The 27,547-nt window shown below is 34.4% G+C and overlaps 1 protein-coding gene across 2 annotated transcripts in view; it reads right to left on the bottom strand.

Annotated features, from left to right (window-relative positions):
- Positions 1-317: 317 nt before the first annotated feature.
- The window catches only part of LOC100376251 (glycine receptor subunit alpha-2-like), an 82,768-nt gene continuing 55,538 nt past the window's right edge, over positions 318-27,547 (bottom strand). Inside the window, exons 2-10 of one of the 2 annotated variants that reach the window (XM_078006621.2) lie at positions 26,632-26,951; positions 13,564-13,679; positions 10,513-10,580; positions 8,273-8,493; positions 6,819-6,901; positions 5,831-5,965; positions 3,916-4,148; positions 2,636-2,794; positions 318-2,021 (exon numbers count right to left, since the gene is read on the bottom strand). In XM_078006621.2, coding sequence (XP_077862747.1) covers positions 1,776-2,021; positions 2,636-2,794; positions 3,916-4,148; positions 5,831-5,965; positions 6,819-6,901; positions 8,273-8,493; positions 10,513-10,580; positions 13,564-13,679; positions 26,632-26,705 — 1,335 coding nt within the window. In that variant the 5' untranslated portion in view covers positions 26,706-26,951 and the 3' untranslated portion in view covers positions 318-1,775. The remainder of the gene's footprint in view (positions 2,022-2,635; positions 2,795-3,915; positions 4,149-5,830; positions 5,966-6,818; positions 6,902-8,272; positions 8,494-10,512; positions 10,581-13,563; positions 13,680-26,631; positions 26,952-27,547) is intronic. The other variant, XM_085507957.1, reaches the window with a different exon arrangement.

Below are 27,547 nucleotides of genomic sequence, written 5' to 3'. Positions count from 1 at the left end.
GAGCGAGGTTAACAACTGTCTCTGAGTGGAACATTTGTGTAATATCAACCATAAATGAAATAACCCCTAACCACAAATGTAATAAAATATAATAAAGACCACAACCATAATAACCATAATTTTAACTACTAATCACGATTGTTTCACTGATGTCTTATGCTATTAAAATCGTCTTAATCTTTAAACACGTGCGTATAATTGTACTCGTAAGCCACCGACATTATAGCTTAGCCCAAAAAAATGAAAAGAAATCTACCAAATTAAATCAGTTTAATTGAGACATACTTGTTTTTAAATTAGTTAAATGAGCACAGAGATTTACAAATTAAAATTTATTTTTCATCTTCAGACTGTATTAATTCTAGTAATGAACGTTTCAGCAAAACTTAAAAAGAGAAAATGAAATACAATAATCAGTATATTCAATATAAATGCTTCCTTCTCACGTGTCCATCTGTGCAATACCCAATTGATATTAACCGCGCCCTCCAGCGTCGAATCTCCTCTCTGACGTCAAAATTACATAGATGAAATAAACAATGCTGATATAGACAATCCTGTTTAATTGTGTAGTTGTGTATCATTTATTTATAGCCAATCTTTCTAAACTCGGCATTTTTTTTGATGGACAAAAATATCGAACAGTGTCTCTTTAGCATTTACGTCACAGAAGGGATTCGTCGTCAAAAGACGAGGCCCATAAGAGCAATACATTTGATTTTCAAGTTCAGTATCGACCTCGAGTTCGAAGTGTTGTCCGATGATAAAGAAATGAGGTATATACTACAAAATGACGATGAATCAAGGGTGATATATCTCAGAGCAGTGAAACAGAAGTTCTCAAAGCGTGATGTGTGCCGGTTTTGCAATAGTGTGTATTTGTTTTGATGATACAAAACCTGCAACAACAAAGTTGTCTTTAAATTTAGAAGCGGAGTATTTTATCATTCGACATTACAAGAACTGCTATTTTGTGTGGTACTGTCATAATAATGCTGGCCAACCCGACAACGCATTATCAAATGAAAACTATGAAAGAAATACAATACATTAGATTATAGTACTGTGATCAAAAGAAAATACAACGTTTGGGCAGTGGACGTCGTTTATAATCTAGTTCTTTCCCAGACAAACATTTTTCGTGAAATATAGAGAGTAAAAAACATATGCGAATGTCATACCATTAGTGAAAAGTCGGAAGTATGTAGACGGCAAAGAAAGGTTCTGATTTGAATCGAAATGCGGGCTATTATTATTTGTTGCCAACGTTCACACAATTAAACGCTAAATGAATGAATTATTCCATTACTAGCGAAAAAAGTGTACCGCAGTAATTTTAGAAAATTTACATCTATTGAGTAAATAAGTATACATGAACTACCGTTTGCTATTATAAAAATGCGTACTGAGAGAAGAACTATCTTAAACAGCTGTTCTACTTTTACCGGATTTTTTTATTGTCTGGTGTAATTATTCAATCACCATGGGAACTAACTACATATATCCAACGAGGTTATTTTCATAGGCTGATTCTGTGTCAGCGCATGCCACTTCTTAGTGAAATTAAACGGCATTCATACGCCTACAGCTGCGCTCACGGAAATGATGTAATATTCATAAAAACTTCACCTTCTCAAAGTACGTGCTGCGCCGGCTGTTGTCTGTACACCTTTACACCGTATGCTTTAATTATAGTATTGTGCGTAAAATGATGTGAAGTGAGAAAATGAATCCATAGGAAAAATGGTTATCGTTTAGATATTATGTGTTTTGTTCTATCTGAATATTTGTTTATAGTGACACCAGTATATTACGTTGAAGACGCCATACAGGAGTGGAAAGAGTAATCGAGCCAAACGGTCAACTTTCTTGGCCATCCTAGCGTATGAACACGTTTGAACCGCCGGTTTCTCGATGAACGGTCGTGTTGAGTCCACGTCTTTGACCGGGACGTGAGTTGTAAAATTTCCGTCATTGAGACCATCCGCGTTGTTTCCAAAGTTCGTCTTTTGGGTTAATTCCTGTGATGAAATCACATACAGACGGAATTAGGTGATTTTCCGATCACTGCGAGATCTCGCGTATTGCGCGAAAGGCGCGGACCTAACGCCTGCCACAAAAATTGTACGATTTGAATTTTGATATCCCTTTTTATTGCGTTGAAATACCATAACTTCATCAAATATGGCCACCATCAAATGTGTGTATCACATTATTAGGCGTGAAAATATCCCCCAAAATATTTTCGCGTTTACTGAATCTCAGGCGATGTTTTGACGTCACTGCAACGCTTAGATTTTTGTTTGTCCTGTTTTTGTGTTTGATTTCACACATAACGCGGGATCTCGCAGTGAACAGAAAAATTCAATTACTCCAAGGCTTTGAATTCTAACGAATAACAATGATTTGGTAAAAAAAACACATACAGTAAATATATAAAGATGAGAAGAATCATGGGACACCTGCTACTACATACGTTACGATGTCTGAGCATGTTACGTGTGTATACCATAATTATGATACTAATCGGAACACTCTATGAAGTTACGGTGCAAAAGAAATTCTAACATTAATAAAAAGAGAAATTTCATGCTGAATCATGCATAACATATCACTAAAGAGAGTGAAAACTTACAAAATGTGGTCTATAATTTCCCTGTACCTGTGGTTCAATTCCGGATACGTGCTCATTTATCTTGGACTTGCGATACATATACAAATAGTTGACAATAGCGAACTCTATCATAGCACCAAAGACAAAGAACATACAAGACGTCATCCATACGTCGATTGCCTACAAGTTGAAACGATAGTGCATTTGAAAAAAAATATATACATGTTAATTTAATAATGTTAATATAAATGCATCGGATATTATGTTGGACACGTATGACAAAACTAATAATCTACAAATGGATATATATTTGCAAAGGCATATACCATAGCAAACAACAACAAACACTATTAACTTGGAATACCGTGAGTCTGGGATAACATGTTTAAAAGGTCAGCATGCCATTCTTGAAAATAATATGAAAACAAGCATTTAACCATCGCCTAAGAAAATTCTCCACGCGTCTATGCAGAACACCGTGTAAATCAAATAGACTATTCCAGCGAATTTCTGCCACGTGATCACAATACAACCGATAAGTGACCGCTGTGAGTATATTATCTTGTTAGTAGTATGTCTATATGTTACGTGAGCCGAGAGCAGAATCGAGTAATGATCGTTCAATCGGAGACACCCGATTGCATTCAAAATACTGAATCACATACATAATAGGACAATTAGTGTATCTTTTAATTTTTAATTGCAATTAATGAAATGTTTTGTTTGTATGTCTTATTGTGACGTTTGACCTATGAATGGATCACTATCTTTGCGTCCTTCCCGAAAGTAACATCTACTAAGCTTGTTTCTGCACAGAACTCAAATCAATACAATGAATCAACATATATCTAACGTTTCAGTATTGAGTATATATATAAGCTCCGCCTTTTTAACGAACAAAAAAAACATACATTGTAAAGATCATATCACCTATGCCATTGTGTACGTAATAGACATGTTTTTAGCTTTTGGACTTGCTATTTTGCAATCCAGTGAAAAATATATCGATGACGTATTCATCACAGTAGTCATTTTCGCCGATTGACACTTATAAAAGTCAAAAATTGAACTTATTAGAATGCACAATTTGTATCAGACACAGGTGCTCTCATGGAACATAACAACCGCAATGATTTGGATTGGTAACGTGATTAGGTTTACTCCAAATGCATCTATAACAACTGAAGCACATCATCAAGTCTCGTTCATTTTAGCCACATCAAACTAAATCAAAACATTTTTCTGCAGCCTTAAAATTATCATTCTCAACGTGGTCAGTCATATTGACCAATGCCTCTTACCGTTGGGTACGACACTTCGGGTAACGATTCCCGAGCAATGGATAACTGTGTTGCTGTTGTGAGTACTGTAGTAATTCCAAGAGCGACCCTCGCTGCCGTAGCATCGAGATGTAACCAAAACGACACCCATGATAATATTACTAACAAAGCACTCGGAATGTAGTTGGTCAGTATGTAGTACCCCATTTCCCGTTCAAGGTAAAACACTACTTCGAGACAAGACTTGTTCGGCACTGTAGTGAGTAGAAGAGATAGTGGCACACTTAACGTTGAATTTGGATATATAAATCGACATACATTCTATGCACGGATACCAGTTGAGCTCCAAATTTTAAAAACTAAATTCATTGAATAAATTCACATATCTGTGAAATTCTTATACATATCTTCAACCCGCCGACTACCCCGATACACATAAATCATCCCCCTTGCATTCAAAGGTTGTTGAGATAAAAATTACACACACATAAAAGACTTAATGACAAATATAACTTGTTACATTTCTCTATGTTTGAAATATATACCACGCAAACAGTTGCATTAATACTTTTCATGAACGATTGTTGCGCTGACAAAGGAATGATGTATATTTATTCAAATTGGGGTTTCATCTGATTTTGAAACAATCGAGTCAGTTTTTACTACCTACCGATGCAAGTTCGGGATATTAATGAACAAAATTTGCTTACGGATTTGTTCGGAAAAACACGTTAGCAGGACAAGTTCACACTTTCATTATATTGTACCTACTATTAATTATGATGAATTCATCAATCAAACAATTTACCGACAGTATATATGTTGTTAATCTAAATTTAGCATCAAGGCACATAATATTTTGTTTTATATTTCACCGTCATTATATGCTTGTTACGTATTCTAAATCTTGTAAATCTTCAAAGATCACGAGAGTTACGGTGACGTCAAAGCAAATGTGTATCGGAACCTGACTGGACTAAATATTATTTTATTCTTATTTCTAAGAAATGGTATACTGCTCGTACCATAGACTGACATGTAGGCGCGAGTAGGCCCTCACCGGCCGAGCGGCATCAGACCTCAGTAGCGCTTGACAGATAGTGTATATCTCGGCGGCAAGATCGATACTACGAATTCGTAAAGTTCACGCCTTCTTGCAATGAGTTAAATGAATTTACATTTTGGTGGTCATGGTAACTCCATCAATCAAAGCTTTGTTTGCATTGTCGGCTGAAATAACAGACTGTTTTCAACAAGATAATACACATTGGACGCAAATTTGCCAGCACCATATCACACATTATTTCAACAAAACAAATACACTCTGTGGTGGCTGTCTCTATTAGATGTTCCTGCAATTTGATTGGAACCGACAACAAATCGTCGGGGAAAGTGAAAAACTACATCCTTCTATCAGGCTTGTGTTGGGTTTGGAGCACGCGGAGGGCACAACTCACGCTACCTCGTCAGGCTACGCGCACCACTGCAGTTAATAATCAGTAACCAATGATTTTGTGCGAATAGAAGTTCGATGAATATATTCGTCAATCAGGATTTTGTAAGCAATAGCCAAAACGTAGATCCACATAGAATAAATCACGGAAATCCTATTTAATGCTAGGCAACAACCCTGGCATAAACGTCAACAATATTGCATTGTTTATATCGCGTCTGTTCTAGTATCCTACACATGCATTTGGTTCTAGGTCGTAAAGGACGTTTTTAATTATGGAAAATCAGTAAAATAATATTAATTACCTAATGCCAAATAATATAATACAGCGATACCTATTTTCTATATCAATTGATTAGTATCAATTAATTCTAGCACTGTAATCTGCGTAGGTAATACGTCTCATGGTGCGCATGTGCACTTGATGACAACATTTTGTTGTACAGCTGGGGAAAATTCAATAAAATGCAGACGTATACTTACTATGCTTATAAGTCCTTATTGATTCCGTATAATCATATTTCGTGAGCGTGAACTGTGGCATTTGATTATCGGGAAATAATGCTACCGGATTAAAATCTCTCCACTGCAGAATGAGATTGTTTGCATCGTAAGCATCTATTGAACAATAATAATGGATTTCAGTTACACTTAAAAAAAAAAAAAAAAAAAACAATCGTCGATCATTGACCGGAATACGGACAAAATAAAATAACTCGATATGTCTAATGGATTGAGCGGACATGTTACTCATACTGACTGTTATTACACAGTGATTGCATAAATTAGGGGTACATGCGAATCATATACATATTTTATTTGACATGTTGATATAAAATAATGTGAGCACCGTTACATCATGTGATATAACTAATTTGTCTCCATGATTTATGCTATCATACAACATCGTATATTAGTTGGTAACCAAGGATACACTACTATTATAATAAACAGAGTATTTAATTTTCAGTTTGCAAATTCCCAAACTGTCGCCACTTCGCGATTGTTATCTTGTACGGTACGGTACGCTTCAGCATATTCGTCTTCGGTAGACAGTGTGAAAAATGGTAAATAAAACACATTTTTACGTTAAGGTCAAAAACTAACTAACCGTGAAAATGACTTTTAATTATATATAACTTTCAGTGGTCTTCTATTTCACCATGTATCTTGTGTCAACGTGCTCAGAGTGAATTTGACTTAAACTGCTAGAGCGATCACCTTCTGGGATATTATAATGGTCAAATATCTGTTTTATGGGGCATATAAGCATAGCAAGCATCTCTAGTGAAATATTATCGAGCTAAATATTGAGTCTTATACACGGTCGTGGGATTACGTTTTACAGTGACAGACAAGCTGCTTAGTTAGCTTGTGGCATGGAAAGCCGACTATGTGTTTCGTTTTGTGTAAGGCGCAAAATAAAACATACATACAAACCACTAACTTAAAACAAGAACAGAGTACTCACAACTGAGCATCATCATGTTGCATCTGTGGCTGTCCATCGGAAACGCCTGAAGTCTCATCTGACAGGAAAGCGTCAAGCTGAGCCTAAGTAATTTGAATGACAGAGAGTAAATTAACATCAGCGTTATTTCATTCGATTCTGTCAATGCCAAATGTATACTGGTCTATAATAACAGTATGAAATTAAATTGTTATTTCGACTCCAATGAAATATACACCTGGGATATTGAAATAATTAATGTGTTTTAATTCCTTCAAGAATCATTAGGTTTATAGAATCTATTAGGTAAATACATTGACCTAAACACTCTAAATACATGCAAACTTTATGCTTCATGATCAGGGCTAGTCTGCCTAGTGCTTGTATGTATACAAAAACATACACACATTCGCCATACTATGATGAATATATTTATTAGGTTTAAATGCAATTTTTCAAATGTAAGAACAACGTTTATTCACGTCGGAAAGTACACAGTTTGAAGTGTTATAAACAGAAATAGTAAACTACCAAGGCAACCACATCAAATAAAATGCAGTGGGACGATCATCATACTTCAAAAATATCCGCCATCTTGGATTATTCCACATTTAAAATCTCCTAATAAGGTAGGTTCAGATACCCAGTGTAATGTGTAATATGTATGATAATATTTATCATTATGTATATAAATATTTATATTTATTATACATATTTCTTTACATCGTATTGCAGCGTTATAAACAATAAAGTATAATAAAACACAACATATACCGGTAATACCTGTTAAACAAGAACAAAAAGTATTAGCTTCCAACTGTTGTCATAACGATGTCACTTTGGTTTGGAGATTAGCGCAACGAGTACATGGGTAACGTTTATAAACAAGCGGAACATAAAATGTTATCCGCGTCAGAGTAATGTCAAGAGTCAATCTACAAGTACTGCCACAGCCTTACACCAAAAGTTCTCAAAGCACCATGAATGTAATCACGGTTGCTATGCATTATGGCAACGAACTGTTTTGTTGCTATATTGCTCGATCTGCAATCTTGCCCATTCAATACAAGGTGTCCATGCTGCGCTATAAGACACATATCGACTGACCTTTTACAGGTACAGGTATACGCATGCCCATGGGCCTTCCAAACAACGTTATCCTTCGGTCAATTGCCTTGGGATAAGTGGCTTGAAAACAATTTCTATCAACAGCAATAGTATTGTATTGTATTGAACATCTGTCATAGTTATATTATATACAGATTCTCAGTTGAGGCGTTAGATGTGGTTGTGAATTGGCGATTTGTGTTCAGTGTTCAGGCAGTATTACTAAGCTGTCAACGTGCATTAGGATCCCCGGTTATTTGTATATTAAGAACCTTATATAAAACACATATTATGACTCGTTATATTGAAACGGGCATAATAAAACACGAACGTGACACATAAGGGTGTGATTATAACTGCTGCCTCACCTGAGTCCATATGTGATGTCGCCTTCGCTACCCAGCTCTAATGCCCTATTATCAGTTGTCACTTTATGATATTCCCCTTTCTTTTCATTATCAAAGTAGACATCTGGTCTCCATACAACATCTATAAACTCGGGCGAATTGAGGGTTATAGGTTCCGTGCCATTATGACGCAATCTCTCGTCATGCCAGCGCATTTTCAAATAAATAGCCACAGAGTATTCCTTCAAAGAAAAAAAAGAAAAAAAAAAAGTATTTCGGTAATATATTCTCCCAGAGAGATGTCATATGATGACATGTACACAATAGTGCCGATTATTAAGTTTTTTTTTTTTTAAATTATGCTAGCTTGAAATAGCTTGAATGCCAATTGAAGAAGCATTGCGTACATTTCGGTAACATTCATTTATACATTGCGTAAATTACTAGAATCGTCAGGGTACTTATTTGTCATGTACCACACTGTCAAGTATTGTGAACATTAAGCACTTTGTAACCTTACTAGCCAACATGAACTCAGCAAGCTTTTTGCAATTCAGTGACATGGATTGATTGTGTTGTTTATTTGGAGCTGTTTTGTGTTCGAATATACATATAATTGTTTATTGCATATTTGAGAAAAGCAACAGGGAAAATTATGTAAATTCAAAATCAAAATAAACCACTATACTTTGCTTTGTAAGAAAATCGGCCACGAAAAATGAGTAACAGCACTTAAAAGTTCAATGTTTCCCAATAACTCGTTTAGAGACCAATCGCAAATCAAATTTAATGTGCGTCCGTCCGTAATCTACCAAATGGGATGGAAGGTCAAGATGGAATAAAAGCTAGCTGAGATGTTGACGATTATGTTTTGTGACAAATACAACAATAATGTCTACGCACGTGCCTAAAATGACCTCAGATACATGATCAAACAGACGTACGCATCTAAACATGACAGTCCAATTATAGACAATGTCTGAGAGGGGAGTAACAGAGATGAACTGTGGCGACGCCCATTATCATTGTTATTATTTTTGTCATTCATGTCAGTCCTTTGTGTTGTGTTCTATACAACTTGCGTTCAATCATCCATGGTTTTGTATTTCATCATAAAACAAACATTATTAGTGTGGGTGGAAAGTGAAATGTTGACAACAGCAATGATGCAAAAAGAGCTTTCATGTAACCAACCAAGCAAGGAAAAATGAATGTTCACGACTGCCCCAAAGTTAAGCAGTAAATATGACTCATCTGGGAATATATTGTCGTGTTCTTTATCAATCTGTATGTCTTTCATATACAGTTCGCTGATTGAGTGGTCGGTAGTGCAGTTATGCAAGACGTAATGAAGGAATACATAATAAAGGTACAGATAGTACCAGCAGATATCAGTACCAGTGTTTTCATCACTCTTATATTTACATACTAGCAAAATCGATTAGTTTAGCAACTGACACCTGACAGATTTCATTTTGAACTGCAGTGAGATACATCAAGGGCATAATATATGCACACATTGTACGCCTCGGAGGATACCGTTTGATAAATAGCGAATTTAGTAAAAACGTGTACTGCTTCGCGATTTATAATTTTTCTTCGCTTCGATGTACCCATGATTTATATAAATAAATATAGTTAACGCGGTGTATAGTATGGTATTTTATTTATAGTTCTTCGCTGACAAGGTATTAAACGCCAATTCGACTAAGATTCATAAATAAAAAAACTGTATCTTAAAAAATATATTTGCACACTAATGAAATATACATTTAACATTAACTCAATATCCGAGATACGTGCCAGAGACAATGCTTTTATAGATACAGGTTTTTTAATATCGTATAAAGACCCTTGATGCCCCTGTTTTAATTTCCTTCAATGCCTGTACCCATTTTTTGCGTCGTCAAATTTAATAACAACTGTTGTTTCATATATAGTTGTAAGATTAGGAGTGCAGATGAATCATCTAATAGGAAATGAATTTAAAGTAAGCCGATACCCCAATGTCGGGGCACGCTAAGCGGCATGAGCAGGGTCTGCAGAAACAAACATCTATTAGCTATGAGATACAAATATACACTTGTATAACAAAAGTGTGTTTCCTAGCCCTGGGCACCAGAATACATATTTATTAAAACGTACCACACTAAATAGAAAATGAATCCCCGCGATTTACTAATGTTCATTCACTAATGAGTTATTCAGTTTTGTTGTTAAAAGATTATAGCATATATACGTCGAATTTTCCAGATACCTACCATATTTACTTCTTTTACAGAGTGAATACTGTTGACATACATTTCACAAGTTACATTCACCGCATGAGCTGCAAAAAAAAGTACAAATACATTTACAATACTAACAATGAAATATATTTTGAATTCCCGTAATCCAGTACATTCACTCCAGCTTAATGTATGTACCATATGTTATAGATCAATACGCAACCAAAAAACATGGCGTGAAATGTATTTGTCTGCATAATCTCAGTTTAAAGAAATGGTATCTCACAAATATGGAATAATGCCAGCAGGACGATTGCAAATGATCGACGTTGTAAGTTGACGTTGCAAGATTTTGCATGTAAAATATAAAGCAATATTCACATGTAAATAGTTGAGTGACTTATACTGTACAAAAGAACATTTTACAATGAATGTGTAAAGAACTGATGTTGCTTGAACTCACCAATTACAAGAAATTCCACAAAATACAATAATATATAGAAATGGGCAAAATGAAATTATTTTGTTGAAATAGTTTGTTTAACTTTGTTAAATAAATTACCATAATTAAATTAAATCAAATTAGGCATTTTTTTCGCCGGCATATTTTTTTCAAAGATTAGAGTGGAAGTGTTTTTTTTTTTTTTATGAGCGCACGCTAGGCTCCATTCACACACCAAGTTAACAATGTGTATACAAGCGCTAACTAATTAAATATTCACATTCATTCAATCAACCTGCACGATAATTTATTGTATATCGATAATAATGTCATTGAAAATATGATTTTTCAATGCAAGCTAGATTTAAATTTTTACGCTCCGGCTGAATATGTTTTTACACTATTTTTGGTAGGTATCTGTAATGAGTTGCAGTAATTCGAATATCTGTGGTGGTCGGGTGTTGGCTAAAATGCTTTTGAGCTATGAATATACATGATACATCCTATCCAGACCTCGTAACGTCAACATGTCTGTTCAGCGTAAGACTGTTTCACTCGTGTCTACTGGTGTTTCATCGTCGCAGCTGTGGAAATATCACCGGTTAAATCAACCCACACATTATGTTAGCAATATATCCCCATAAACCTTACGTATTGATGACTTTACAAATAACATATTCTTCACTCGCATGAGGCTAAACTAACGATAATAATTGACGAAATGACTCAGAAGTCATTACATTACAACGTACATTCACTCATGAAATACTGGTTATATATTCCGCGTACGTCATTATTACAACAATACCAAGCGGATTCGCGGATTATTGTGTCAATACAATTATCTATTTTTGTCTGAACGATCAAGAATTATGTCAGCTGTCCGGGCTATGCGGCTTTATTAGTGAAGACTGTGACACCGTGGCTTTCCTGGTCGAGTTGGTGGATATATTTACAGTTTGCCTCCAAAATGGTAAAACTTATCTAGTAAATGTGATATTTTATGTTGTCCGAGTCGTGCGTTTCTAGAGCATACATTTGTTCAAAGCGGATACTATAAAAATATCGGATAGATCGACGAAATGCTGCAGTCAGTTGTACGTTTTCCAATAAGACAGATGCTATACACATGACATATGCCGATTGTTATTATACCTAAATGCTCATAAACAATTTTTTTTATATCAATGTATACGTTTTGAGTATACTTATACCACGAAATTCAGCCTGCATATTTGTTTGAACGTGCAATATTTTTGCATCATCCATTCACAGTGAGTGTTAACCAGGCGCACCTCATACAAGCATGTCATTAACACCCGTAGTTTTTATCCCATAAAACTAATAGCCCGTAAATAATAACACGAGAGAACCTATTTTGGATATAAGTGTACTATTAACACTTTTAATCTCGAGGGGTGTATTTGATTGAAGAAAATCAAACGTCTTTGACCAAAGTGTTTGTTCGTTTCTAATTTTGACAATTTAGGAATCGTAAAAATATACATCAATATTTTTCACCCGATTTAAATAATTGTATTTGAGGAGCTGGCAAAAATATAAATAAAGGTATGACATTTTACGGTTATACTCTTTTCATACAGAGCGATAGAATGTAACGTGCACCGACAATTGTCCTACGAGTTTTTTTCAACCGATTTCGACAGAGTAATTACTTTCCTCACTTTCCTGATTCCGTTCCATGTCGGGGATACCAGCAATAATATAAAGAACATATGGCCCTGGTGAGCTCAGCTATGTTTAAAGAAATGTCACCGCAACAATTACCAGCAATGTAAATAATCCAAGAATGTCAACGACCGGTAATATTCCTGTGCTAAAACCAGCTTCTTTCCTAAAAGTTGCTTGATTTTATAAGTTTCGCGCTTAACTGCGGGCAAAGTGGTAAGTCTTCTCTTCTATATCAATTTTGCACAGTGTGTTGTACTTGCTAAATTATATAAAAATGACGATTGAAACTTTCTTCTTGTATATTTTAATCGTATGCGAATATCAAGTATTGAACGTATATTTTCTGTATATTTACTAGGCTGACGGATAATAAAAGTTTTAAGATGAGCTCCTGTCACGCTGTTGGTCGAAATGATATTGAATGACGCGAGCGGAACACCGCGGAAAGACGATTTTTTTTCTAATTAAGTCATTCCGTTTCAAATCTAAAATACGAAAACGAATGTGCGTACCAGCACAAATAAACAAAACATATGGTTGTTATTAGTTAAGCGATGGTTTAGGCAATGTCCTCGCAATTACCAGCAAAATAAATCATCGGGTTTCCAGAACTGTCAACGACTGGATACATTCATCGCATCTATATTGTTCGAATACCTACTACCATATATGTTCAAAAGGTGCACGGTATTATCTGTACAATAAACCGCTAAAGTAGTCGCTCATATTTGCAAACATACACAATTTGTGTAATTTTTCAGATTTTACCCAATACTGGATAATTTTGTCACAATCTTCGTATTTTGTGAATTTGTAATGAGAAGAGAGATCTGGTGGTGAAAGGGTTAAACAACAGTACTGCTAAAGCTACGGCTCGCAATAATTATCCTTCAAATGAAAACAAATCACGACTTTATCGTTTAATTGAAATTAAAGTAAAACACACTTACTTCCGGTGTTGGGTCGTAGGGCACCGATTTCGAAGACATTCATTATTTTGCTAATAATAGCACTGTGTTCCTTTGTGTTCGAGTCTTTGGGGTCGGATTCTCCGCCCGATACCATACTGTAAGTAAACATAAACATAAGAGCTTGTTACACTTGAATTATTGTAAATAATTATTATTGATTCGAATATATCTGGTTCTTTCAGATGTCGGCTATGTGACGCATCACCCATAAAGGAGTCTTCTCAAATTCTCTTAACCCAATAGTCATAGACAATTGAAACGAAAAACATTCTCAAGAAATCAAGGGACGCAGCGTTTTCCATGGTTTCAAACATACCGGGAATGGTGGGCAAGCATTATGTAACAGTCCCGCATATATAAGTGTTATTCCATACATTTGGGTGTATTACACACTTTTGAATATATTCCAAGCCCGTTCACGTGAATATACGCTTTATAATCGAAATACCATATTTTAACTTTATATTAATATGTAAGTATAACAGTACATAAGCCTAGAAAATATGCTAAAATCACAAAGTGTAGTTATCATTATCTTTGTTTTTAATTTGTATAAAGCGCATAAAAGCACATAAAACAAATCAATGTGCTTTACATGAAAATAGTTATACAAATACTTATATTTAGAAGAATAAGATACAAAATAAGGAAAAAACATGATATGGTAAGCTATATGGTAAAGAAGCATTTTTAGTTGAGACTTGAAAGCAGAAGAAGTGGGTGCAAAGCGAAGTGTGCTGGGAGCTTGGGTGCAGCAATCGAAAATGCCTCTTTCCTTAATGCTCTTGTTTATAACTGGGTTCAAGTTGTTGTTATAGTGGAGAAAGAATAAGTTTGTCTAACTGGAACTTGAATAGCAACGAGGTCGGACAGATAAGATGGCGCTTCATCGTGTAAAATCTCATACACAAACATGAAACCTTAAAACTAATTTTGAAGGCGGGCAATCAGATAATCAGGAAGATGGATATTAAATACAATGTCACGATAATATAATCTAGAGGTTCAGTTCTATCGGTTGATGGTGTTCGTTGAATTGAGTGACGGTGCGAAATATTGTGTAAAGTGTCAAATGTATTATATTGTGCAACTACATACAACTGACAGTCGTTTTGATGAGAAAAGTACAGGTTTTACAACTCTCGACAATACTCTTGACGTGTTGTGTATGTAATATAATGCTATCTTAGATCCGGATTATCTGACGCCTTGGGGGTGTTAAGTGCGAAACATCCTATGTGATCCGATCATCTGGATAAGTCTTAATAATCTGCGCACATGGATTATTAATTGATGACTAGAGAAGTATATTTGTGCTACACACATTGTGGATTACTGTCAACGAATCGTACCTAACCCCTATTCAAGAAAATACAAGCAACCATAACAAAACATAATACATCGGGATCATAACACGGCGTTTATATGTATAGTACTTTAAGTATTTGTTTGCCATTGATATTAGAAATATATATTATACATTATTATTCCTGGTAGACTTCGATGAAGCGCATTTGAATTATGTAATAATATTTGGACAGACCATATTGTATAAGATATAAATATATCAAACACTATCAATACATCTGCATTCAAATATGGTGGCGATTTTTAGTGTTGTATACGGACTCATATTGTGGGAGAAAAGGTGAGAACTGGCTTTGTAGCTCTGACACGACGCTTATAAAGCAGAACTATGCACAACAAGTCAGGCTGACGTAACTGAATTTGTCATCACCAAACAAAATGCAATATATAACAAATTATCATATTATTTCAGATTATTGACAATAACTCTCACTTCCTTAATGATGCAAATCGACACCGATATTGACTAATTGCCCATGCGTTTTAACTGTTATGTGATGTTTACTATTACTTTACGGAAACGTTTATTGTGTACAACGCATGACAAAGAAAGTGTTTCAGAAAGTAAGAGTAGTGATACGTCTTTGTTTGCAGAATATTTCTAAATGCGCAGAAAACGGTATTGGGATTGGCTGACTTGAGTATAATGCATGTGATGAATGGGCAGCAATAGTCGCTGGTAGGAGGTTAAACGAAAATACATGAAATAAAAATAGCAACTTACACAATCGAAAACAAGAAGCACAAACAAACCACAATAAACAAATATAACGATATATAATCTTTGAGGCGTACAACTATGAAAGGGTGAATATGTTTCGAAAAGGAGGAGTTCATCATTTTTCTAATAGTTTGAGTGATATAAACATTTGACTCATACTCTGATTTGTTCATATTATAATAATAAGTTGTCACAAAAGTTACTTCACCACATTTTGAGATCATACCTTCATCAGGTGATACCCTTGACTAAATCAGCGATTTAGTTATCATGGATAAATACAATTGTTTTACTGAAAACCATTGTATACGAATTCTTAAAATAATGTTTGTGAGGGTTGCTCCTCACGCAATAATCAATTCATTAGACCTTGGGAAAGTCCTGGATCTGGCTTGCATAAAATCAATAATGTTTAGAAAGATTTTTCATGAAATAATGTAAACAGTTGTTTCTGAAACTACAATCAATCGGTTGAAATGTGAGAGATCTAAATTTCGTTTCCATAAAAAAAATCAACAATTGCCTATGATTACTTATGAAAGGCTGTCTGTAAAAAGAAGAATAATACTTAGATTTTAGAAAAAGATTTAAACCGGCTTGGCATGAAAAAAGAAATATTTTACAAAACTTTTCAATATATTCAAATAATTATTTGCCTGATTTGTAGATTGAATAAACTACTCAAGACTGTTTTCCTTGAAAGCATATCCCAACAATATAGATGTTTTTTTTTATTATAAAAGGTCCTTAATAACACAGAATAAAGGCTGACTAAGTACTTTGAAGCTATAATAGATTCGTTATTGTCCGTGTCAAAAAAATTATAATGTCTAATAAAAATGTTTGATTACTCACCATTCAAAAGGATACCTTAACTTAATTATAAGATTAAAAAAAAATATGTTTGAAACGTAAAACACACAAATTGAAACATAAGTATAGAAAATAATACGAGAAATGTATTATATAGTTTACTGAGAATTTCCGTGAGGTCAATTAAGTATAGCATAACAGCTTAGTTCAAGGACTCTTCTAGGATATAAAAGTCTACCTAAGACCTGATACACTTAATGCATAAAAAATTACATGCAAAAGCAAAATCACCGCCTCAAACCATCTAAAGATGTATTTTTAGGGGATTTTGACTTCAGGTCGGTCTTATCAACAATTCTGCACGAATTCTGTTCTGTGAAAGGAGGCCACGCCTCAATTTTTTAAATAGAATATTTTATAAAAGTCTTACATTGATGACTCTATACGTGAATGTACACGTGTGCGTAGGCGTTGACCTTTCGGAATGTGTAACTATTGTTATCGCAAATTATCACACTACATTTCGGCATGTCTTCAATATATTCAAGTGTTGTATAGTGACAAACTTATGATAATTCATGTTCAAACCCGAAACATCGTATTGCCCGAACATCCACGACTGACATCGAATCTGTAAAGCTCTGTCTATCACATCGTCTCTTCGGTTAGCTCTGAGCGCTAACCCAACTTTGATGGTTTCTGCTTAGCAAAGCATAACTTGGTCAGCGATCCCTGAACTCACAGGATCTATAGAGAAGTCGTATGACAGTTTATGTGAAGCATGTAAACATTCTAGAATGACAGGATTTGCCTTAAAGAAAACAAGATTTGCAGTTTATGTCAAACTCTGCATAGGTTGGTATCAATGATAATTATATATAAATATAAATATAGAACGTTTCAGGTCAATATGTTGACCGAACGTAACATAATATCAGGATGTATTCTCCTCTTATTTTTCGTTGTAGCACATCGCACAACGTTTACTGCATTACATAAATGACACAGGATGGAGCAACTACAAAAAAAAGTATTGTGGCGGCATTAATTTAATATTTGCGATTAATCTCTATGGTAACTATAATCGCCTTATTGTCGTGATGTGTGACACAGCTGATAAAAAATGCAAACTCAGCTATAGACTACATGGTCTCCGTATAATTGATTCCATAAAATATTTTGCATGTCCTCGTTCACGACCTATTTTTTTTATCATATGTGCGTATATGTTTAATCGTGAGTTGAATCCAGAGAAATGTCTATTTTTCCATTAGTGCAGACAAGAGACTCCATTGGAAAATAACATTTCTTCTATTGTTCATTATAATTTTACGACACGTATTTTGAAGTGCACATTGTAGAAAAAGGTTTTAATGCTGAATGGCGCGTTATATTGTTATTAATTAATGGCATTACCGAAGCCGTAAATGATATTTAAGAGAAGTGTGTATTTATTTATTACTAACCCATAAAAAGAAGAAAAGCCTGGTATATTGTTAATTTACCAAGGAGGGTATACATTGGCAGGTTTGTTTGTTCGAGATCATTTTTTTAGAGGAATATGGATCAGTTTGAACAATTCGTGTTGCCAGATAACTATAATAATGGACAAATCAAGGTTAGGTTTCACAGAAGATGGAAATTCTGTCTCCATTGAGTTTTATATGAATTCTTGCATTCAGATAACCGCAAACGACATATTACAAATTAATATGATGTTTCATGATTCAAACCAAGCTTAATCGAGTATAATCTGGGACGGATATTTATTCAGTTGCCACGAAAACAGCACGTTTCGAGTAATTCAACCCTACATTCTAAATGGGTCAGTGAATAAATTATTCAAGACTTAATTTGGTCTTTTTATAAAAAAACTGGAATCTTCATATGTTGATGAATTAGGATAGATGGTTTGTCATATTGCTTTAATAGAGGTGTTGGTTAAGAATATGTTAATTCAAAGAAGCACTATGGGAAAGAACGGAGGTCGGTCTGCTTGCAGAAAGACACAGTTTAGAAAGACGTCTTAGAATAAGCATCTACATAATATCTGTGTATGTTTAATAGTCCTTGTAAATTCACTACACACCAAAGGTGTAACGAATTCACCTAAAGTCAACATCGTTCAGTCGTGGCAGTCACGTGCACGCTATATCTCCGGACGGAGAAAATGCAATTTGAATGGAGGTAAATTTGTATGCCACGCACTGGTGTTAATTTACAAAGCCTGGTGGACTTAAGGTAGGGATGTACAACGAGATAGTTCTGCAGCTCAAATAACACAATATAGGAACTCGCAATGGAACCAACAAGCGATTCTCGCTATCATGTTTGTGCAGAGCGCGATCGACAGAGTTCAATAACAGCAACAACGAAGGGAGCGATCTGTTTTACATTAAACCAAATAATTTATCACTTTCGTGATATATTTTGTGTCCGATGCAAATAAAAAAGTAACAACATTTATGTTACGAAACAAAAAATCATTACTTTTGAAAAAACAAGTGTACGATCATTGCCAAAATCCGACATTTGACATAAACAATAGTTTCAGATATCCTTAGTCGATTCACGCCCGAATCTGGAAATTTATATTAATCTTCTTTCTGCCGATATCTCTGGTTCTTGCACCAGCTACAATGGTTTGAAAGTCAGTTATTTATGACTGATCACTGATGAATTGGGCAGTCAGTGATTTCCGATGTTTTACCATTTAAATTGTCATGTAAAATAACGATCAACTGTGTTTCCATTAAAACATCGATTAATATTTTCTAATACTTTTACAGCACATATCACGTTTCAGGGATTATATACCTATAAGCTGGGGGTGATTCTGTCATGTAACCTTAGGCGAGAAAAACGAACACCATTTTTATTTTTTATAAAATCCTTCCCGGCGAAACCGTGCTACCCAAGCACACACAAAAACGCAAATTAATTCTTGAATGAGCACAATATTTTTACTTATATAACTAATGACAGCGGCATTACCAGTATATTCGTGTTTTGTCTGTACCCGGATGTCCTGCGACGAACAACGCTTACATTGGAAGTGAAGAAAGAATGCGTATAATTATATTCATGATTTGCCATGTCTAAATGTTAATGTTAATCAGATGTTGACGGTTTGTTTCAATGTTATATCATTCTAATCATACAAAATACTTGTAATTTAATTTTTCTTCTTTTTCAAATGCACCTCAATTGCCTCGGGCGTAGAAAGTGAGTACTCAATCACTTTGATTTTCACAAAGATTTACTGAGTGTAGCTTAACGAAACCATCACAGATTATATATCCGTTCAGGAGATTATCTACAATGACCCTAGGAATCAATAATTTGCAACGTTACTAGGCTTTTGTCAAATGATCTTACTCTTTGAATATTCAAACTAGTAGCTGATATATATGTTGAATATCTTTACTGAGAATAAAACAAAAACACAAAACTGCTGGATATATATATATATATATATATATATATATATATATACATATATATATATATATATATATATATGCAATTTGACGATGTCAACTAAATTGTCTAAATTACGATGGCATGGAGATTTACAGCAATTACATCATCGATAAATGACCAGCTAGGGTCAAACAACTGAGTGGCAATATATTATATTGGTAATGTATGAATTCGTTACTTCCGTTATCAAGTCCATTCAATAAAAGCAATGTAAATATGTAAATTGAACAAAAACATTGTATATATGTTAAAGTATTGTCGCACATCTATACAATATACCCACTATGTAACAAGTAATATGTAACCGCGACTGAATTTTACTATGTTTTAGATTTATTGCATTTAAACTCGACAGTAGTTTTTGTTATCGGTGAATATCACACGGTATACGCGGCCGAACATTAGGCAATCTAAATTACGCACATAATGTAACGAATGTATGTATTACGTAATAAGTATCACTATATAAATACACCTCTTAAATGCGACTCTACGTGATTTGTTGTACCTGATATTGACAATATACATTAAATCACACACTCTGAGTGGTTCAGGCTGCGGTACCCAGGGGAAAAGCATTTATTTGTTTCAAGGGACACTTATTTATCGGCAAGTAACTAAGTACATTCATCAACATACAATCCGTGACAGTTTCATTAATTGTATTTGTAGTACGGGTATGAGAGTCGATGTTAGCTTGATGCAGTGTATACACAATAATCGTTAATGTACTCAGCTAAGTAAATAAACCAAAGGTACTAGACATTAGGCAATCGATACCCACTTATTATATGAATAAATATGTCATTATCTACTGGTAACGATTATTTCAATAGGTTCTACATTTCTGTAAGTCGGAAATAAACATTGCAAGCATGATGCACTCAATACAAATTGTTTATACGAACTTAGAAAAATAGACACATACAAGGTTGGCACATTTAAGTCAATGCTAGTATCAGCACGGAAAAAAAAAGGTCCACGTTCACCCAGGAAAACTGACAAACCAAAGCGAGGCCGAGGTAAAAAAAATCCCGGAAACAAACATGAAACGACCGCGGGCGAGGCCAAAAGTTTCCAATGACTACATCATGCAATATCAGTTTATAAACAAATAAAACGGACGGATTTTTGAACCAATTGTATTCAAACCTATTACGTGTAAATGTAAGATATAAAGTAGGTATACGCTTTTGGTATTACAACGTCACCAACAGGTGCTCGCTCATAATGTCTAAATTATAAGTCCAGGAATCGTACAATGTTTTAGTCAAGAGAAAAATGCAACAATTGTTTAATTGGCTCTCATACTTGGGAGCAAATCTCGAATAAATCCATCGACTCGATCAAGAAAACCACGGCATGAAGGCTGGATAGTCTTAAATGCTGCTATACGTTTCGTTTTTTTACATCGTTCAGGCGGTTCATGCATGAACATATTGACTAGCTAGTCTGATTGGCTAAGACGTTAGTAAGTTATAAATATGCAATACCAGCATAAGCTGGTATGATAAAACGAAAACGCTGAAGAAGATAGGTTATTATGGTGTTCACTGCAACGTCATTTGATCTTTTCTATACGTAAGTTTTGTAATCCGTTTTTTGTCGTGCAAAATATTCACAGTATACTTATTGTTCCATTTTTCATATAATAGTGCATGCACTGATTTGCGAATGAATATCGACTAAAATAGATATCATATTATTGGTACGAATTGTCCCATATTTTAAGTTTGTGTTCGTGTTTTGAAATTCATCTATTCAACATTTCGCGTGAGATATAACGTTATTTTGTATACGTTGTAGATAAAGAGACCCAACGACTTTTTTTTATCTCATCGAGTAAGGAGCTTCTCAATGACTCTGGATAGCTGGAGTTTCAAATTTTATTTTTTGTAAATGCACTGAACTACATGCCCTTCAATTTCAGTTACCCTTGACTTTTGTCAATCAGGTTTTTTTTTTTTTCTTTTTTTTTTTCTTTTTTTGGTTTTGTTTGTTTGGTCGACTTTTTATCAGCCATCCAGTTTTAATTTTGTCCCCCATTCATTTTTTGCTCCATTTCGCTATCCTACAACCAACCCCGTTGATCCTATTTATGCTGTGGCGTGCATTTAAAAAACATGCGGCTAAACAAAATAACCAAAAACGCATCAATGCTATCATAGTATACACGCTATTTGCTACAGTTCGCAACTATAGCAGTAACCCGCATAGACATTGGTACGTTGTCTAAAATAAGCACCATATGTGTTGAAATATGACTCGCCGTTTTTTCTTTAATTTTTAGCTGAAATATAAATAGCATTATTAACAGTTTATTTTAACAGTTATTTTAACAGTGCGAGGCATTACGGTGATAGTACCAGTTTATTACAACTACATACTCGATAATATAAACACCGTTATACACGACGTATTGTTTTAAAGCGCGGTGGTCGTCGCGCAGCGCGTGTTCGAATTTTATGTAAATAAACAATGTATTTTACATGCGTTGTATACGTCGCTGTGGGTCCCATATCGAACAGGTATAATGGTTTCCCGAAAACATCGTTACAGACTGAACAGCAGAGCCGACAGTTCAAGATTTGTCGAACACAATACTGCAAAAACAGCGTTTGCATAGAAATATGGCACGGGGTATCTTATTTCTATATTTATTATCATGGATACAACAAAATCACTAAAATGCAATAATTATTCAAGGTAAAAAAACAGTATAGGTAAGTGATCAGTGTGTAATCTGGTGTAAAATACATTAATTATATAATTTGCTTCGTCTTTGTTGTCACGGCAACAATAAAATCGCTTGAAGCAAAGTGAATGTAGTTAACGCCTTGTTATTCACAGTAGAAAAACAATGTTGCTAGCAGCATGTTCATCACAGATTTATAACAGAGGCAATATATTATTCAGCAGATTTGCATATGCTTATTCGACCACGCAATATGATATCTTTAGGTCAACAATAAAGTGCTAATTTGCATAAAAACCGTCATTATGTGTCGGAATATGTTATGTAAATGATATAGTGAAAAGATATGCATAGAAACAGTATTTCTGTTAATTAGGCGTGACTCATGTAAATAATAAAATAATTACTATTTGTTTAAATAGAAGAAGTATTGTTTTGAGTGTTTTCAACTGCAAACATGTGACTGTGCCACGTGACCTTAAATACTACCATGCTCACCATTATCACAATAGATCAAAGGATAACTCAAACTTTCTTCTGCCAATGAAAAAGACAAATTTGGGTCAGTTTTCAGTCGATTACCAGGGAACTAGCATTTTGAATAGCTTACCCCCGGATATCCAATTGATTTGAAGTCGATCAAATTTAATAAAAGAAGTGAAAGACTACTTAATCCACTGTAGTCATCCTTAGTTATATTCCAATATGTATATATAGAGGTATACAAATATGTATATGTGTGTAAACAAACCATTGTCAATAGGTTTATTCTGTCTACTTGATTGCCCTTTTTAATTAATGGATATTTAAAAATATATTTTGATGGGAAACAGACTAGACTAGCTCTGCATCAGCTAATTTCTGTTTCCCAGCCATAGATGAATATTATTATTTATTAATATGTATTAGTTATTATTATTATTTATTAGTTATTATTTATTTATTTCTTTTATGTAATCTATGGCAAATAAATTATAATTATTCAATAAATTATTAATATAATTAATAACACTGATGTGCATACTTCGAGAAGTAAAACAGTAGGTTTGTTATCAAAAAGGTCCTAAACAGATACAGTTCAATCATAAACTAGATCAACACTAACACATGAATCATGTGTCTAACAAGATATAAATGAACGACGTTTTGCCGGATATATTGAATTAAACGTAGGAACAACAAGCTAGTCGTTATAGTTTAACACGATATGAGTATTTAAACTCGCTATTGGGGTGTGAACTACCGCAATATTTCATGCATATGGTGGACAGCCCAAAGTGATTGAATAATTTTACCGTTGATGCTACATTTTAATAAGAAAAAAAATATATAATGTATACTAATATATACTGATTTTGCATCATCTAATCACACAACTCAAATAAAAAAATAAATAAATAAATAAATAAATAAATAAATAAATAAATAAATAAATAAATAAATAAATAAATAAATAAATAAATAAATAAATAAATTTTACGTAACGTATGTAACTTTTCGCGTCTTTGATCTACTATGCAGTCAAAATACAATAAATATTGTAACATGCGAGCTATTAGTTCCCTTGAAAGAAAAAGCACTCAGACAATACGCCGTCCGTCGATACTCTTGCTGTACTGTCTTGGTGCATACTTATCCTCGTAATCACATCATATTATTATTATTATTATTATTATTATTATTATTATTATTATTATTATTATTATTATTATTATTATTATTATTATTATTATTATTATTATTATTAAATGAACAATCAAAAGTAAGAAAACACAGAAGCAAGGCGTTTCAATAACCAATACGTTTAAAAATTGTCTTCTAAAGTATAATACCTCGTGTACTTCCTAAGTAAAATTGCGTCATGCTCATATGACCTATCCTTGAGAGGCGCCTTTAAGGTAGGATTCGTGTTAATCAATTGTGCATCAACATGAACAAATGAAACTTTGCAGTAAACACTAAAAAAGATTCCAGGATTTGAAAGCGTCTCCTCCTCCGAAAAAAAAGTATTAGAATATCGACTTGATTGAGAGTTATGAATAATATTTTTTCAAACGTAATTTACGTTGTCTGTTAATTTAATTCCAATTCCTTAGCACCATCATTTTAATTTGTGTTTTTTTTTGGCTCTCTACCTTATTCTGCCCGAAGGCGCTGAGTATATATTTTTTGTAATGAAACACTGTTTTGCATTAAAAAATATCTAAGTTAGTACTGATAAATACACGTTTGCCCGCTTGTTGAGAAAAAATAAACGATATCCTGAGACAGGTTTTACCCCAGCGTTACAGCATAAGTAGCTTCAGGTACGTATCGGGTAAATAATATATCCAGCAATAACATATCAATAACGTATCATTATAATACCGTGCGCACGTGGCTATATTATGTGCGTCTTCTCGCAAGCTAAACATGTATTTATATTTTCTGTTGTGACTCATAATTCATCCCCATAGCACTCCATTCATGTTGATTCTCGTTAATAGACTATGTATATAGTATTGTGGTCGAATGGTTTTCTGGCTGCTATTATTATTATACACTAGTGCACAATTTGTAAACACTACATGTAACGATTGAATAATAAAGCGTATGCACTGAATCGCTAAAGCAATTATAAGTATCAATTTATCAAGCTGAACTTTTACAGTCTATTCTTTACGAGTATCGGAGAAAATTTACAACGAGCACATATTTTAATTTACTCATGTGTTGTCTCACTTGTTGTGGTTAGGTAATACAGTATCCGAACAATTTATTGCTGAGATATAATTACTGATTTTCTTGTTTATGTTTAACATCACGCACAATTAATTTAATGGCGTTTTTTTTTAAACTGATAGTCGACAGACCGTGTAGCCTATTGGCCAAAGAAAAAAGCAAAACCCTGCAAAATAATCAATGATTATTATTTTGCTCATTATAATGCAACTGTAACAGTGCAGTGACTTTAATTGAATATTTTAGGATTAATATGAACACACATAAAAGGGTTCACAAAGTGTTGTGGGAGCATGACCTGGGGACACCATTCACAATTCCTTGTATAATTGCCACTTGTGACTTGTTACTGAAAACCCATATACTATATCCGATGATGTGAAAGATCATATTATAAACAGGAACTTGACATGATGGTGAATTCAATTACCGTCTTGTCGACTCAGTGGGAGAAAATGGAAATAACACTCCGTGCAGTCGACTTCAGTAAAATAAGCGGAATAGAAAGGGCAATCAACTACACCCGCCCAGGGCAAAAACCGTAAAACGCAAAGGTATTACGTTTATTTTAAGGACCTATTCAAATTAAAAACGTACATCATTTAAATGGGGATACGATTACAAGATTTGAAACATCATCCATTACAAAACATCAGCTCTAGATGGCGACGAAATGTAAAATTGTCTTTGTGAGCGATATGTTCGCATCGTGGAACGCAGTAGAAAAAAGGTATACACAGTTAACAACATAAAATATGCCCTGCCACAAATACACATGGTTTAAATCCGTATGGGATGTATACATGTGTCAAATGTATTTCACCTTAGGTAAGAGAGTTTTACACAAACAACGTTGAATACGAATATATATCGACGGATGAATGCCCAACATTTAATGAATATTCAATTTTCTCGAGACAAGAGCAAAGTCGAAATGGTTGTTGGCACACATCCCTAGATTGTGTTACCCGTGTTTCCCCTTCTGTTGCAACCGCGATATACATCGGCGGGCAAGTCAGTGCTGCAGATCTTTACGACCTGCCTTTGGGATTTGCCTTCCTCGCGGGATTGAATTGCTGGTCGTCGGAACAATGTAAAACAAAATTTATATTGCGAGTAATTTTCGTCACAAAAAAAATCCTAAAACAATGACGGTGATTTAGATGAACATTGTAAGGACACAAATAAATCGTTCGTATTAATATAAACTACACCATGTGTGTACATGTGTAATACATTTACGTACCTCGTAACTAATATTACGACCATGAAAATACTTAAATGCAATAAGCGTGCTGTATAATTGTCGTCGGACATCATTTCCCTTGCCAGTGCGTACACTTTCAAGTGTTGTGGGTCTGGATTATAACTGCTTTGTCTCTGCGAGCGAGTACAATCTCACAATAGATCGAATGGGCAGCCACGCTGTATTATAACGGCTGTGCGGGCGCCTTTCCTCCGCAGTGGGTGCCTAGAACTGTTTCACTGACAGATCTACGATTGGTTGAATAACATCTCATTTACATAATATAGCGTGCTGTCTGTCGACATATAGGTACCTGGTATCTGCAAGGACAAAAATACACAATGTTAAAGCACTAGTTTGAAAGGCATAAGAATACTCAGGTGAATAATTGGTATATAGCGTGATCTCGAGGTTAGACACTTCTGCTGTTCAAGCGAAACGAACAGTATATTTATTGAAACATGTGACGCATGTGAACGAAATATCGTTAAATGGTTCGGCGCCCTATAATGCGTAATAAGTTTGAATATATGTAAATTTTCTCCAAATCTTGAGCGGATATAGATAATATCTGTTCACCGCGATGTAGATATATGGGATCTGAACCTCCCTATCCTTGCATTCATACCACTAGCGTGCTAACAATTTCTGTTTTCACTATGGCATGTGGCGTTGGTTTTTGTGCAAAGCCATTCAACAATACAATCACATCTGCAACAAATATGGGTACATATATATCTTCCATATGTGTAGAAAATGTACACGTAACTGTACATGTGAAAGCGTATACATGAGCGCACAAATCTATTAGTAAAGTTGTATTGACAATGTCACCCCACCCCGCCGTCTAGACGCAGCATGACTACCAAGACAATATTGCCCCCACAGTTCATACGCATATTTAATTTATCACGCG

Source organism: Saccoglossus kowalevskii, chromosome 14, assembly GCF_978046115.1.
Source record: "Saccoglossus kowalevskii chromosome 14, keSacKowa6.1, whole genome shotgun sequence".
Taxonomy (NCBI): Eukaryota; Metazoa; Hemichordata; class Enteropneusta; family Harrimaniidae; genus Saccoglossus; species Saccoglossus kowalevskii.
The sequence above is the reverse complement of the archived record's forward strand: the minus strand, read 5'-3'. Positions and strand labels throughout refer to the sequence as shown.